Source organism: Aedes aegypti, chromosome 2 (genome assembly GCF_002204515.2).
Source record: "Aedes aegypti strain LVP_AGWG chromosome 2, AaegL5.0 Primary Assembly, whole genome shotgun sequence".
Classification (NCBI taxonomy): Eukaryota; Metazoa; Arthropoda; class Insecta; order Diptera; family Culicidae; genus Aedes; species Aedes aegypti.
This window is the reverse complement of record NC_035108.1, coordinates 118,609,196-118,623,767: the sequence shown is the minus strand read 5'-3', so window position 1 is coordinate 118,623,767 and position 14,572 is coordinate 118,609,196. Positions and strand designations below refer to the sequence as shown.

The 14,572-nt window shown below is 35.8% G+C and overlaps 1 protein-coding gene across 1 annotated transcript in view; it reads right to left on the bottom strand.

The window, feature by feature from the left end:
- Window positions 1–296: 296 nt before the first annotated feature.
- The window catches only part of LOC5564467 (neurocalcin homolog), a 497,420-nt gene continuing 483,144 nt past the window's right edge, over window positions 297–14,572 (bottom strand). The window contains exons 4-5 of the mRNA XM_001648738.2: window positions 1,514–1,702; window positions 297–1,431 (exon numbers count right to left, since the gene is read on the bottom strand). Of these exons, the coding sequence (XP_001648788.1) occupies window positions 1,237–1,431; window positions 1,514–1,702 (384 nt within the window). The 3' untranslated portion in view covers window positions 297–1,236. The remainder of the gene's footprint in view (window positions 1,432–1,513; window positions 1,703–14,572) is intronic.

Below are 14,572 nucleotides of genomic sequence, written 5' to 3'. Positions count from 1 at the left end.
AGAGATAGACAGAAAAAGATAAAGCAAATTTCAAAATTTCCAAAGATGAACCTTCTCAATCTTTCTCCGTCTCCCTCTATAAAGCAGCTAACATACAACTGGGAAATGACTGATGAATATAAGCATCGTTTTTTTTCCGCTTAGCCTAAATACGCGATCACGAATCCGATTCAAATAAACTTCCTACAACTACAATGGATGGGGAGAGGATCGAAAGAGCATCGAATCAAAAAAAAGCCAACAGCAGCTTGGGTGCCTTACGAGTTACGTTTTAGGGTAAGTGTAGATCGGTTGAATTTCATTAGGAAGCGATTCGTTATTTTGTTTTGCTCGAAGGATTTTTACAAACTTAAGATAGAAACTCGAAATCGATAACAGTGCGCCTAACAACACTACCATGTTTTTTTTCAGTATGGACAACACACTACAACTTACTAATAACGCATGAACAGTTTACGTGAAGGGGGGTGAAGGAGGAGGATGAGGCGTGACTTATAATTATGACATGTTTTCGTAATGGAACAGAAGGGGAGGAGAGAACACTGAAAAGCGATGAAAAGAAATGTCAATTTAAAAAATATTTACATATAAACTCGCGCTCTTGTTTTGTATATCTAGAAAATAATGATCTGCAGCTGATTCAACGATTTAGGCTTACTGTAAAGTTTTTTTCATTTGTTTTACTTGTTTACTATAAGTTTATACTTGTTTGTGTTTAAAGTTTTGTGATACTTATCTGTATTGTTTTTTAACATTTTTCATCATTTTTCTCAATTTGTAAATTATAAACTGTGATTTGCAATAAATATTGTTATATAATAGTAAAATTTTATAATTATTAGGTTTTTTGTTATCAGAGTTACTATTAGCGTGTTGCAAAATCTGTCTCAGTTTGCTAACGCGGCGGCGGCGGCTCGAACTCGCTTTCGACTTATCGATTATTAGCCAATCATACTCTTCTTCGTTTTCTACTTCCACTTCCTCTTCTTCTTCCTCCTCTTCTTCATCACTAGCATTACTAGCATTAGACGCATTTGCTGCTGTTATTTGTTCTGTTGTAATAGTAGTAGTGATAGAAGTAGTTGCATCAGTGGCTCGAAGTCGACGCCAGCGACAGCCGCCGCGACGCCGACACCGAACGTGTGTTTGCTGTTGTAGTGTTTGTGTCTGTTGTGATGGCGGTGGTGGTTGTTGTGGTGTTGATGGTGATGGAGGTTGTGTTAGATTTGGAATTGCTCACTGCGCCTGCGGATCACATTGCAACAGCCGCACGATCGACGGATCACTTTTCGCACCCTCGATGAACTCCTCCAGACTCAGCTTGCCGTCCTTGTTGCGGTCCATCTGGCGGAAGATTTTGTCCGTTCGCTTCTCCGGTGTGCTTTCGTCTTCTGGCATTTTCATCACCGAGCCGACCATCTTGTAGATTGCCTACGAATGAAAGTTGAGCGGAAAGGTTTGTCAGATCCCACGGAAATCAGATCCCCTTTTTACAAACTCAGAATTAACTCACGGTGACAATTTCGAGCATCTCCTGCCGGGAAATGTACCCGTTACCATCCAGATCGTACATCGAGAAGGCCCATTTCAGCTTCTGTTCCAGTTTGCCTCGGGAGGTGACGCTGAGGGCACACAGGAACTCCCGGAAGTCGATCGTGCCGTCTCCGTTGGCGTCAAACGTTCGGAACACATGTTCAGCAAACTGCAATGATGAGACAAACAAATTTTATTCGAGGATTGTGAGAATAACACTTAATTTGAAAGGATTCCATTTTCACTTTCTACCCAAAATGAGACAAAGTACAAGAATCTCAATTCGAAGGTAAAGATTCATTATAGCGTTAAGAGATAGCCTCAGCCAAAGCTCAAATAATGATAGTATTTAAGCTATTGAACAACTTTATCGTTATTTAAGAAGTCAGGATACTGGAATATCTGCAAAACCGAAATTTTCACGTTTTTCACGTTTTTTTTCACGCGCCCCTTGGTGTCAAAATATCGAATCAGTAGAACAAATCAACAGCAATCCTTTGATTTACTGAAAAGAAAAACTCCAGCAGAAATTAAATAGCAAGGAAAAAGCACAAAAAACGATACTCATCTACTATCAGTAATGTAGTAGCAAAATAAATTCTCGCTTCATATGCAAACGGGATAACAATCCATAAATCCTAACGTTCCAATTCTATTCAACGCCCAATTCCAATCAAACACATCCAACAAACTCAATTCCAATTTCGCAAATTGCCCTCATCAGTACCTAACATTGAGTAAATCTGTCCGAATGGCGGCGTCCTATCATCAATTACGACACTCGGCGTTGACCATGATGACCAGCAGCAACAGCTGTTTCGAATCGGAAGTTTTTGCTATAATTCCTTCAAAGAGCACCCTACCCAAACATGGATAACTCGTGATATCCATGTTAGGGTGGCGGATACGAAATTGCTCGAATTAAAGCGAATGGCATCGAGAGGAATCAACTTGAAGCTGTTGACCATTTGTCGAGTAAATCCTGATCCGCGCGAACCCTTTTTTTTATCTGTCATTGAAAAGTCAATAATTAATGACAGTTTTTCGATGTTGTTAACTATTTTTTTCCACAGAACAAATTACAGGACTAGTTATGCTGCACTCATGGATTCGTATAAAAATAAAAAAAAATATGGGTAATTTGTCACGGAGGACAGCAATGGATCATTGAAGGTAGTTTTTGCAAGTGCTCACCGCATCAAAACAAAGGCGCCACTGTATATGGGAATTAACATTGTGACAGCATTGCTGTCGTGTAAGACACAGAAGGCTACGGTGGCGCTATCTATGCTTTCCATAGCGGCCGTTTTGGTCATTTTAATGATCCATTAGAATACACAAAATGATTGTTCAAATACCCAAAATGATGGATTATTGAAATGCTTATGGTATTCAAAAAGGATGTTTGTAGAATTTTTATGAAATTTTTGAACAAAAAGAGTTATTAAATAATCTCAAAGTAGTCACGCACTTTTCCACTGTCGGAAGCACCATGCTGCACAGTGGTATAGATTCAAAACTTCATGGCATTACGCATACTTAATATTTGACATATTTCGATCATGCTAAGTGTTGTGGAACATGTTTCAGGATTGAACACTGTATTGGGCATATTTACCATGTTTTAGATTTCTCAGAACAAAATTTTACCAAAATAGGGCGATATCCACAACTGAAAAAGCAATAGATGGTAGTAAAAACGAAATCCTGAAGCAAAGATGAATGAAACACAAAAATGTATCTGTTCACAATACACTTGATTTCCAAACACTACTTTTTCGATCTAGTTTTTTTTTTATTTTAAAGTAATTTACGTTTTTCATTATGTTCCATACGTTTTGACCTAGGAGGTGCTAACTGGATATCAACAAACAGCCAGGCTGCTGTCAAGCCTAAATTTTCATCAAAATGATCCGAGTATGCCTAGGAGTGTGTGTTAAAAGTGCTGAAGGAACTTTCTACTTGGTCTTATTGATGCGTATGTTTTTTCGGATAATTGTGTAATATATTTTAAACTAAAATACGGTCAGAAACTATCCGATTCAGCTGATTTACTGGACTTATTGCCTGCATCAAACTGTAAAAGCTTTGTGTGAAGTATTTTAAGTGTGCACCTTGAAAATCGTTTCTTGCGAGACAAGCAAACAAACAACGGTTAGCACTGGTGGAATAATCTATGTTCAAATTGAAAGACCAAAATGTTCGAGACCACACCCCTCCGGTTTTGACAGTTTTCGACTACCATTCTTCCATGTGCTTGTCTTGGAAGTTTGAGAAACTTGAGAAACGAGCGTAGCGCGCTCAGTGAGTGGAATGCAAACATCAGTACCGCCGCTCGGCGGCCAGTGAGAGAAACTGCATGTTCTGAAGGAGGATGTCTGTCCTCTTTGCTGCTGACGCCAATTGTTAGCATTTAAGAACGATGTAAACAGTTGTTACCCTATTGCTGTTTTCCATACATTTTGAGGATCTCAACTTTTTCACAAAACGTGCGCTGCAATTGTCAACGACAAGCGAAGCAGTGTTGTACAAAATGGGGATTTTTTTTATTACCGTACGGGTTTGGGCCGAAGGGTCTCAGATTTTCATGAAACTTTTTCCACAGGCCGGGCTCATGGATATATGAATAAAAAAAATTGAGAAAAATTCAGGGTCGCCTATTTTTCCGGAAAACTCAGGTGGAAATTTTTTGTTTTCCCTTGACACTACTTACTTTGAAAAATCATAACTCAAGAACGAAGCATCGTAGAAACAAAGTTTTTTTTATGAAAATTTAAGCAAATTTTCTCAACAATCCAAAAAAATATGAACTGGAAAAAGTTTTCCACAAAATTTTCCACCGTTGGGAAAATTCGTAAAGAAAAGCCGGAAAAACTATGCCCGAACTCGTGGAAAATTTTCAAAAAAATATTTTCGAGAAGGTAATTTTATAAGCCTTAATCACTGAAATTTTTGGAATGCACTTTTTTTCGTTTTTGAGTTATGGCCAATTTTGTGAAAAATGTCCAGATGTGCCATATAAGACTTTTCTTTGAAAAATCATAACTCAAGAACGAAACATTGTAGAAACAAAGTTTTTATATGAAAATTTAAGCAAATTTTCTCAGAAATCCAAAAAAAATATGAACTGGAAAAAGTTTTCCACAAAATTCTCCACCGTTTGGGAAATTCATAAAGAAAAGCTGGAAAATCTATGCCCGAACTCGCGGAAATTTTTTATAAAATATTTTTAAGAAAGAAACTTTATAAACTTCAATTCTGGTAAATTTTAGGATGTACTTTTCTTTAGTTCCTGATCTATGGTCAATTTTGTAAAAAATGCAAAGATTTAAGAGAAGAATTTAATACATGCCTTTTCGTTTAAAAATCATGACTCAAGACTCATCATGACTTGTCGAACCGGATTCAAATTATCTCAAAAATATGAAATTTTTGAAATGGAATCAGTTTCCCAGGACATTTTTCACTGTTTATGAAAACAAATAATGAAAACCCGATTAGCTATTCCAGCTTTCAAACAAAGTATATTTGAAAAGAGCGATCAATAAGATCCAATCCTACAATATTTTTCAATACGCTCATTTTTCGTTCCTAAAACATGATCAAATATTGCTAGGATGAGCTGTTTAAACCATATATTAACAAATTTATAAGTTCATAAACAATTTTTTTTTAAGAACGAAACTACATAGAAACAAAGTTTTCTTCAATCAGAATGTAGGCAATTTTTTCCTGTTAGGTAACTACAAAATTGACAGTTAAATAAATGGGTAGACAATATGACAAATAGGTATTTACCAATTCAAGTTTAAAGCGTTGAAATGGCTTGAGAATCATAAGTTTACCAAAAACTAACAAAGAGCAGTGAGAAAGTACAAGTGTTGTCTATCAGCTGTATATTCCTCGTTATTTATTTTTGGAAAGTGAAAAAAGTTTTCCCGAAGCTGTTGAAATGGACAAAGTTCAATATTACGAATACAATTCTTTATGCTGTAACCCCTTCGGACTGGACGGCCACAAATCAGTATGGACAAATCTACGATCGATCAGCCAAGGCCTCATGGATTACGGAAAAGATGAAAATTTGTGTGAAGTGCTCCATTACCGGTTCGACAAGTCATGATGAGTCTTGAGTCATGATTTTTAAACAAAAAGGCATGTAGGGCAAATCTTTGCATTTTTTACAAAATTGACCATAACTCAGGAACAAAAAAAAGTACATCCTAAAAGTTACTAGAATTGAAGTTTATAAAGTTTCCTTCTCAAAAATATTTTAATAAAAATTTTCCGCGAGTTCGGGCATAGATTTTCCAGCTTTTCTTTATGAATTTCCCAAACGGTGGAAAATTTTGTGGAAAACTTTTTCCAGTTCATATTTTTTTTTGGATTTCTGAGAAAATTTGCTTAAATTTTCATATAAAAACTTTGTTTCTACAATGTTTCGTTCTTGAGTTATGATTTTTCAAAGAAAAGTCTTATATGGCACATCTGGACATTTTTCACAAAATTGGCCATAACTCAAAAACGAAAAAAAAGTGCATTCCAAAAATTTCAGTGATTAAAGCTTATAAAATTACCTTCTCGAAAATATTTTTTTGAAAATTTTACACGAGTTCGGGCATAGTTTTCCGGCTTTTCTTTACGAATTTTCCCAACGGTGGAAAATTTTGTGGAAAACTTATTCCAGTTCATATTTTTGTTTTGAATTTTTGAGAAAATTTGCTTAAATTTTCATTTAAAAACTTTGTTTCTACGATGCTTTGTTCTTGAGTTATGATTTTTCAAAGTAAGTAGTGTCAAGGGAAAACAAAAAAATTCCACCTGAGTTTTCCGGAAAAATAGGTGACCCTGAATTTTTCTCAATTTTTTTTTATTCATATATCCATGAGTCCTGCCTATGGAAAAAGTTTCATGAAAATCTGAGACCCTTCGGCCCAATTTGTACGATAATAAAAAAAAATCCCCAAATGCAACAGCGCGATTACTGAAATGCTAAAAGCAACTTATTTCATGCTAGAAATGCACTACACCGTGTAGTATATTAATACACAGCGTAACAAAAATTACATTTTTGCGTGTCTCAAGGATCAAATTTTGTGTCTCTAGTAGATTTTGGGATGCTGAATCTGATGCCGTTTTCAGAAATGCTCCAGCACGTCACAATTTTTAGCTACAGGTCGCCAAAGTAGTATAAAACACTGTTTTCGTTGATGTTTACATGAATTTTACATTATGATTTATCAAACATTTTTGTGATCGAATCAAGCATGTCAAATACGACTTTAACTTTCTTTTCATATATAGTTTGGTTGAAATTTCACGATTAAATTTAGATTAAATCGTTTTTTTTTGCAGTCTCTTTACAAAATTCTTCGTTTCTCTTATTTGGCAAAATACAATACTTTTCTAAACCATCCAAAAATAACTTTTGAGCACCGAAAGTATTAAAAACTATGATGATAAGTATTGTTATACACATGAAGTATGAATTCTGTGGCAAATTAAGCAAATAAATTGCCATACAAGCTGGCAAACTTGCATGCAAGTTGGCTAAAATAGTCAAATTTTGCATTTTCAACAGCTAATATCTCAAAAACTAAACGTGCCATGATATTTTTGAAAAAGGCAATGGATTGAGTAAATATCGGTATTTTCATGTTTGAGACAAAACCGTGTTCCGCAGATTCATACAAATGCGATGTATCATAATTTCGCGCTGGTCTAACTGACATCATTGGTGATTATATTTATTGAAAGGCGTTTTAATAGTCATTCACTACAGATAGTATTTTGAAATTATTCAAATTATAAACGTGTTTTATTAACTCCAGTCTTTACGAAAATTGTTTCAAGCAGTACGCTCATAGGCAGAGCCAAATTCAATCTGCAGTTTTCGCACATCCGTTCTTTTTATATTTATCAGTATTTGGCTATTTATAACGCAATATGATTGTATTGAAATTTCTAAAAAATATTGTAACTGCTTTGTTTTTTTACTTTTTACAAATAAGTTCAAAAATTCATTCAAAGTACGAAACACGACTTCGACGAACACATCATAGCATTTCATTTTTCAACTACATCAAACAAGCTATTCTGCATTAGTATAATACTACCTTAGTATAATGTAATACTAAAACATAGAATAATCCTACATATATTATTTTTTTGTTGGTGTCTAACGTTTTGCTCTATCATCTCCTACAAGTCAAATGCGTATTCTGTGAAGCATAACCATCAAATGAAGATAGAGCATACTGAATGGTACAGAGCAGAGTAAGAGCGAAATGCAGAGCAAGAACAGAGCAACAGAATGATCAAAAAGCCAGACCAAAAGGCAAAGCAAAAGACAGAGCAAAAGACAGATGAAAAGGCAGATCAAAAGGCAGAGCAAACAGGCAGAGCAAAAGGCAGAGCATAACGCAGAGCAACAGACAGAGCAAAAGGCAGATCAAAAACCAAATCCAAAGGCAGAGCAGAAGGGCTACCAAATAGGCAGACCAAAAAGCAGAGCGAAATGCAGAGCAACAGACAGAGCAAAAGGCAGACCAAAGGAAGAGCAAAAGACAGAGCACAATGCAGAATAAACAGGCAGACCAAAAAGCAGAGCACAACGCAGAGCAACAGAGAGAGCAAAAGGCAGACCAAAAGGCAAAGCAACAGACAGAGCAAAAGGTAGATAAAAAGCAGAACGAAAAGCAGAGCAAAAGGCTGAGCAAAATAGCAGATCAAAAGATAGAATAAAACGCAGAGCAACAGACGGAGCAAAAGGCAGACCAAAAGGAAGAGCAAAAAAACAGATCCAAAGGTAGAAAAAACGCAAAGCAACAGACAGCACAAAAGGCAGATAAAAAACCAGAGCAAAAGGCAGATCAAAAAACAAATCATAATGCAGAGCAAAGGGCTGAGCAAAACGGCAGACCAAAACGCACAGCAACAGGCAGAACCAAAGCCAGACCAACCGGCAGATCAAAAAGCAGGGCAAAAGGCAGATAAAAAAGCAAAGCAAAAGGCAGTTCAAAACACAAAGCAACAGACACCAGCAAAAATCTGACCAAAAGGCAAAGCAAAACGCTGCGCGAAAGATAGAGCAACACAGCAACAGACAGAGCAAAAGGCAGGTTAAAAAGCAAAGCAAAAGGCTGAGCAAAAAGGCAGACCAAAAGGCAGATCAAAACGCAAAGCAACAGACAGAGTAAAAGGCAGACCAAGGGCAGAGCAAAAGACATATAAAAAGCGGACCAAAAGGCAGAGCACAACGTTAACCAACAGGCAGAGCAAAAGGCAGACCAAAGACAGAGCAAAAGAGCAGAGCAAAAGACAGAGCAGGAAGGCAGATCAAAAAGCAGAGCAAACATCAGAGAAATAAACAGAGCAAAAGGCTGAGCAAAAAGGCAGAGCAAAAGGCAGGGCGAAAGGCAGACCAAAAGGCAGAGAAAAAGGCACAGCAAAAGGAAGAGCAAAAGACTGATCAAAAGGCAGATTAAAAATCAGAGCAAAAGGCAGACCAAAACACAGAGCAAGAAGCCAGAACAAAGAGATGAATAAAACAGCAGAGCAGAAGGCTAAGCAAAAAGACAAATCAAAAGGCAGATCAAAAGGCATAGTAAAAGACAAATCAAAATGCAGATAAATTCACTGGTGTTGTCGAACGATGAGCAAATGCTTTTATCCAAAATGAAAGTTCAAGTTTGGGTGTCTGTATCTCAACTTCTAGTGGTCCGTTTTCGAATAATGAACTACAAGTAACCCTTGCAAAAGTGAGCAATTTTTTTTTAACTTGGTCATTTTGTATACAAAAATAACAATTGATTACCGTAATCTGGGGTAACATTGATCGCAATGGCCCTACTCGTAAAAAGATCGAATCAACATTTATCAACGAAATATTTTCCATACATGAATGGTGATTCTCTTGCTTCTATTCATGAGCTAATAAACATTGAGGTTTTTGCCAAAATTGAGTTGTGCTAATGAGTAAATTTTTCAACTCTTGAAAACATTGATTTACATGATTATGGATGACACGATCAAAGAATCATGTCTCACATGAGTTCTGAAAACGATATGGGCAAAAGAAATGCGGTTGTTACTAAAAATGACATCGCCGAAAACGATTCCAATGTCAAAACTTTTAAAAATATGTTCAGTTAAGCATAATTCATAAATTTCAATGAAGAATGCAGTAATTTGCTAGGTAATTGCCTACTCTTAGGCGTATTCCACAATTCAAGGTGTTTTCAATTTTGAAATAACTCAAAAAGTAAACGACTTGTAAGAATTTGGCCTTCATATTCGTCTTCAGGGATCATGAATTTTAGTAAGTAATGATATTTTCAATATTACAGAATGTTGTTGTCATGGGTGATCAATGTTACCCCATATCAGCTAAATAAAAAAAAATACTTAAAACATTTTTTAAACATGCTTTGAACTTTCGAAAAAACAAAATACGGTATATAGACATGCATTTTCAAATATGTTTTTTTAAGAAATATCCCAAAAAATTATCAATGTTACCCGGATTACGGTACATTTATAACAGATTATGTTAAGTATATTGCAAAATGAAAAACATGTGTAACAACATTGTATTATTGATGATGGTTGGTTGGTTTGACTTTATTAACGAGATTTTTAGCCCTAGGCTAGTTCATCTCGGGACCAACGGCTTTACTTCCCTTCCGAAGGAAGTCGTCACTATAACTTTTTACGTCATAAGTGACTATGTCAGGGATGGGATTCGATCCCAGGTCCTCGGCGTGAGAGGCGAGTGTTCTAACCACTACACCAGGTCCGTCCCTATTATTGATGATCGTATTGTCCGTATATAATCCGCAAAAAAAAAAATATATGGTAAAAATTATCTCTCGTTGAAAAAAAATAGTATTCTATATAAGTTCAAAATGATAGCTAAGTACTGGAATAAGCACATTCAGAAAATTTTCGGGAATGTTATTTCTGAAGACCGCTAGCCATTCTAAAGGTATGTTTTTCCTAAATCCTAAAAGAGATAAATCTAAATGTCTTTTACTATTTGAGATGTTTTTGGCTTCCAAACAGACTAAAAAAAATACGACAAAAACCCAGTGAGTTCCTCAATCCGGAGTAACATTGATCATTTTTTTTAATATATATTATAACATTCATTTAAAAACGCATATGTTGTAAGTTTTTTTTTTTTTGAACAAGTACTGACACTAATTGCTTGCGTCTTTATACTGTTTTTTGTCTGGAAGTTTGAAGCATGTTTAAAATATATTTGATGTGTTTTTGATCACCCATGAAAACAACGCTCGGTAATATTGAAAATATCATAACTTACTAAAATTCGAATATGAAGACCAAATTCTTACAAGTCGTTTACTTTTTGAGTTATTTCAAAATTGAAAACACCTTGAATTGAGGAATACGCCTAAAGGTAGGCAATTTCCTAGGAAATTACTGCATTCTTCATTGAAGTTATGAATTATGCTTAACTGAACATATTTATAAAAGTTTTAACATTAGAATCGTTTTCGGCGATGTCATTTTTAGTAATAATCGCATTTCTCTTGCTCATATCGTTTTCAGAAATTATGTGAGACATGATTCTTTGATCGTGTCAACCGTAATCATGAATACCATTGTTTCCAAAAGTTGAAATATGTGCGAAAGAACACAACTTAATTCTCGCAAAAACCTTAGTTTCTTTTAGCTCATGAATAGAAAGAAGAGATTCGTCATTCATGCATATAAAATATTTCATCGATAAATGATGATTCGAACTTTTCACGAGCAGGGTCATTGCGATCAATGTTACCCCGCTGCAGTTGCGTAGCTAGAGTTTTTGGGGCCCTGTGCGGGATTTGACTTAGGGGCCGTCAAAGTTAAGGTGAAAATGTAATGCGCAAATGTGAAATCAGCTGTTGATATAAACGATAAACAGCTTTCGCAAAATTATGACTATAGTAATAACATTTATTATGTTGATATGTTGCTGTAGTAGCTGAATACCAAAATTTTTTTCAATAAATGAGCGTACAGTTATTCTTTTCCTAATTATTGTTTAGAAATACATTAGTTTACTGAAAATTATCGAGTGGACTTTAATCAATAATTTGCCCAGAATTGCTCCTTCAAATAAATTACAAAATGAACTTCAAAGATTTATTCAGGAGTTTATTTGGTGATTTCTACAAATTTCCTAAGGATTCCGTTTTAGATACCCACAAAAATCCATCGTAGAAGTTTTCTAAGGATAACCATAGAAGTAACCTCAGAGATTCCAACATGCATTCCTTCAATGATTCTTTCAAAAAAATTTCAAGGAAATTGTACGAACTCCAGGAATGTATCCAATGATTTTACCTCAGACAAATAGAAGTCACACTTTCATCATTGTCCATCGACCACATGTTTAACGATCGATTCAAATATATTGTAGGTGGTCAATCCACCACCCATAGCGCTCGCATCGGTTTTGCTCGCGTTTGACATTTACCCGAGGAGGAACAAATAACTCCCCAATCACTTATGCATACCATTTTTTGGTATCATACCAAAATTAGGTATTGTACAGTTGTCAATACCTCAATTTGGTATTATAATGGTATTGAAAAAAATCTTTAAAACAATTAAAAATACTTCATTGAGGTATTGAACAGCTATTGAGGTCTGCTGGAGGTATTGAACTACAATTGAAAAATTTCATTTTTATATGAAAATCCATCAAGTATTATTGAGGTATTACATTACCTGATCTAGTTATCAGTTTGGTGTTCGTAGAATATGCTTGAGATATTATTTGAGGTATTTTACCTCTTATGCAGGGCTAATTCATACCTCATTCAGGTATGTAGTATTGGAAATTATCTGGTATGGAATACCTCAATTTGGTATTCAGTAGTTATTTTCTTCTGCTCGGGTACACACTACCGCCATCTGTTAGCCCATCGGCCAAACACACCGATTTTAGCATTGGGCATATATGTTCTCTCAACTATGATTTTTATCGTCTGTGATTTTGCCATCGTTTTCTGAAAACTTCCATCAATATTCCTGTTTACAACATTAAAGATTTCAACTGGTATTTGCTCCAGGTATTTTCTAAAATTTACTTCAAAATTATCGGTCAGATTTCAGCCAGAGAATTCCTTCAAGAATTGCTCCAGAGATTGTTTCTAAGATTCTTTCAGGAGTTTTTCTAGAAGTTTTTTAACCAATTTTCCTAAGATGTCTTCCAAGAATTCCCTCAGTAATTTTCCCAGGAATATCTACAGAAAAAGATCAAGGATATCAAAAATAATATTTGTGAAACAATTTACGGGAATATTTCGGATAGAAAGCCCAAAGTAACATTTGATGAAACTCTATTAGATTTGACAGTAACCCTTGATGAACTCCAATAATGTTCTCTGAAAGAACTCCTGGGCTCTTGAGGAGCGTTGTAGAGCTCATTTCCGGAAGCAAATTAGGAAGCAATTTCTCTAACCATACCTTAAAACAACGCTGAAAGATTTTTTGGAAGATTTGGTGGTGGAATCAAAAGAGAAAGTTCTGAAGAAGTTAAAAATAGAGACTTGCATTAAGATAGAGGCTAAGCCTCTAAAAAGAGCTCTGCTACCAGCCTGGAATGTGTACAAACCATGTGCGGAAGATGGCAGCCTAATTATTTTTTATTTATTTTTTTTTCAATTGTAACTGAAATAAAAATCGGTTTGTTTAATAATATGATCTGTAACACACCTCCAAATCAGTTCCAGATATGATTATAGGCCCGCCCAGAATTAATTTTGAATAGGTTTTTAGGCTATTCGAATCACTAATGCCATTGAGCATGGGCCCCCACACATTGCCGATCGAGGTCACCTTCAAACTGAATTTGTATCTATTTGTTAACGTTTTAGTTTTCTTGAAATCAAATTTATAATATTAAGTGAAATTATTATCGCGATTTGGGGGCCCCTATGAACTCGGGACCCGGTATGGACCGCACCTCCCTAGCTACGCTACTGCCCGCTGATCAATGTTATCCCGGATTACGGTGCGAACACGTTTGATTTATTACGGTGCTCAACACGTTTGATTTATTTTCACAAATATTTGCGATCAGGAATCTTTCAAACTCACTGCTTAAGAATATAATAGGTCAATATATTGAACTACATATAAAGATATAATCAATTTGTTGGGATTGGTTACGTAGAGCTATATCTTTAAAGTTTATTAGTAAAATATGTGGACACTCTGCAAAACCTGTAATGAACATGTCAACAGTTTCTATTCTAATCATAAAAGCTTGTTAAAAAGTTTAGTGGTTTACTCAAAAACAAATCTATTTTGCATTGGCTCTCCTGATATCCAAGACACTACCTTACCAACCGGCATCATAATTTCCACCGTTCATTCAACTGTCTGGATTTTCCACGATTATTCCAATTTATCACAGCTATAAATTTCTAATCCATCCTTGTTTTCCCACAGACCGCGTCCTCGTAACGCGATAATCCTTATCGTCATCACAGGAGCAACAGCTCTCTTGTTGTCTGGCTGGTTCAATTGCCAAAATCAAAACACAGCAGTCATCTCGTTTTCCCATCACGGAGGATTCCCACGCTGAGAAAAACAACCCAATTCCTCCTGCCCCTCACGACTCCTTGTCATTCCTCATGTCCCAAAACACCTCTCAGAGATGTTGCTCCACTTGCTCCCCTTGCAAAAATCGCACAGATCTTCGGGTGATTATCCATCCAGATGAAGAAGAACAAACGACCGAAAAATACAACCAGCGACGTGAAAATTTAATGGGTTCGCAATGTTGGCGTGATTTAAGGCGCTGGAGATTCTTCCCTTACCCCATTATCCCCACCTCTTGGCACCATTGAAAGTGTAGTGAAATAACATTAGCGTGAGTCCGTTTGTTGTTTGGATCCGTGTGAAATATTTAGTAACATGTTAAAGGGGTAGCCAGCGATGCTTGGGAGGGGGTGTGCCCCCCTTCCTCTAGCTGACGAAAAACAAATTCAAAATAAACTGGTTTTAGGGAGATTAATACTTT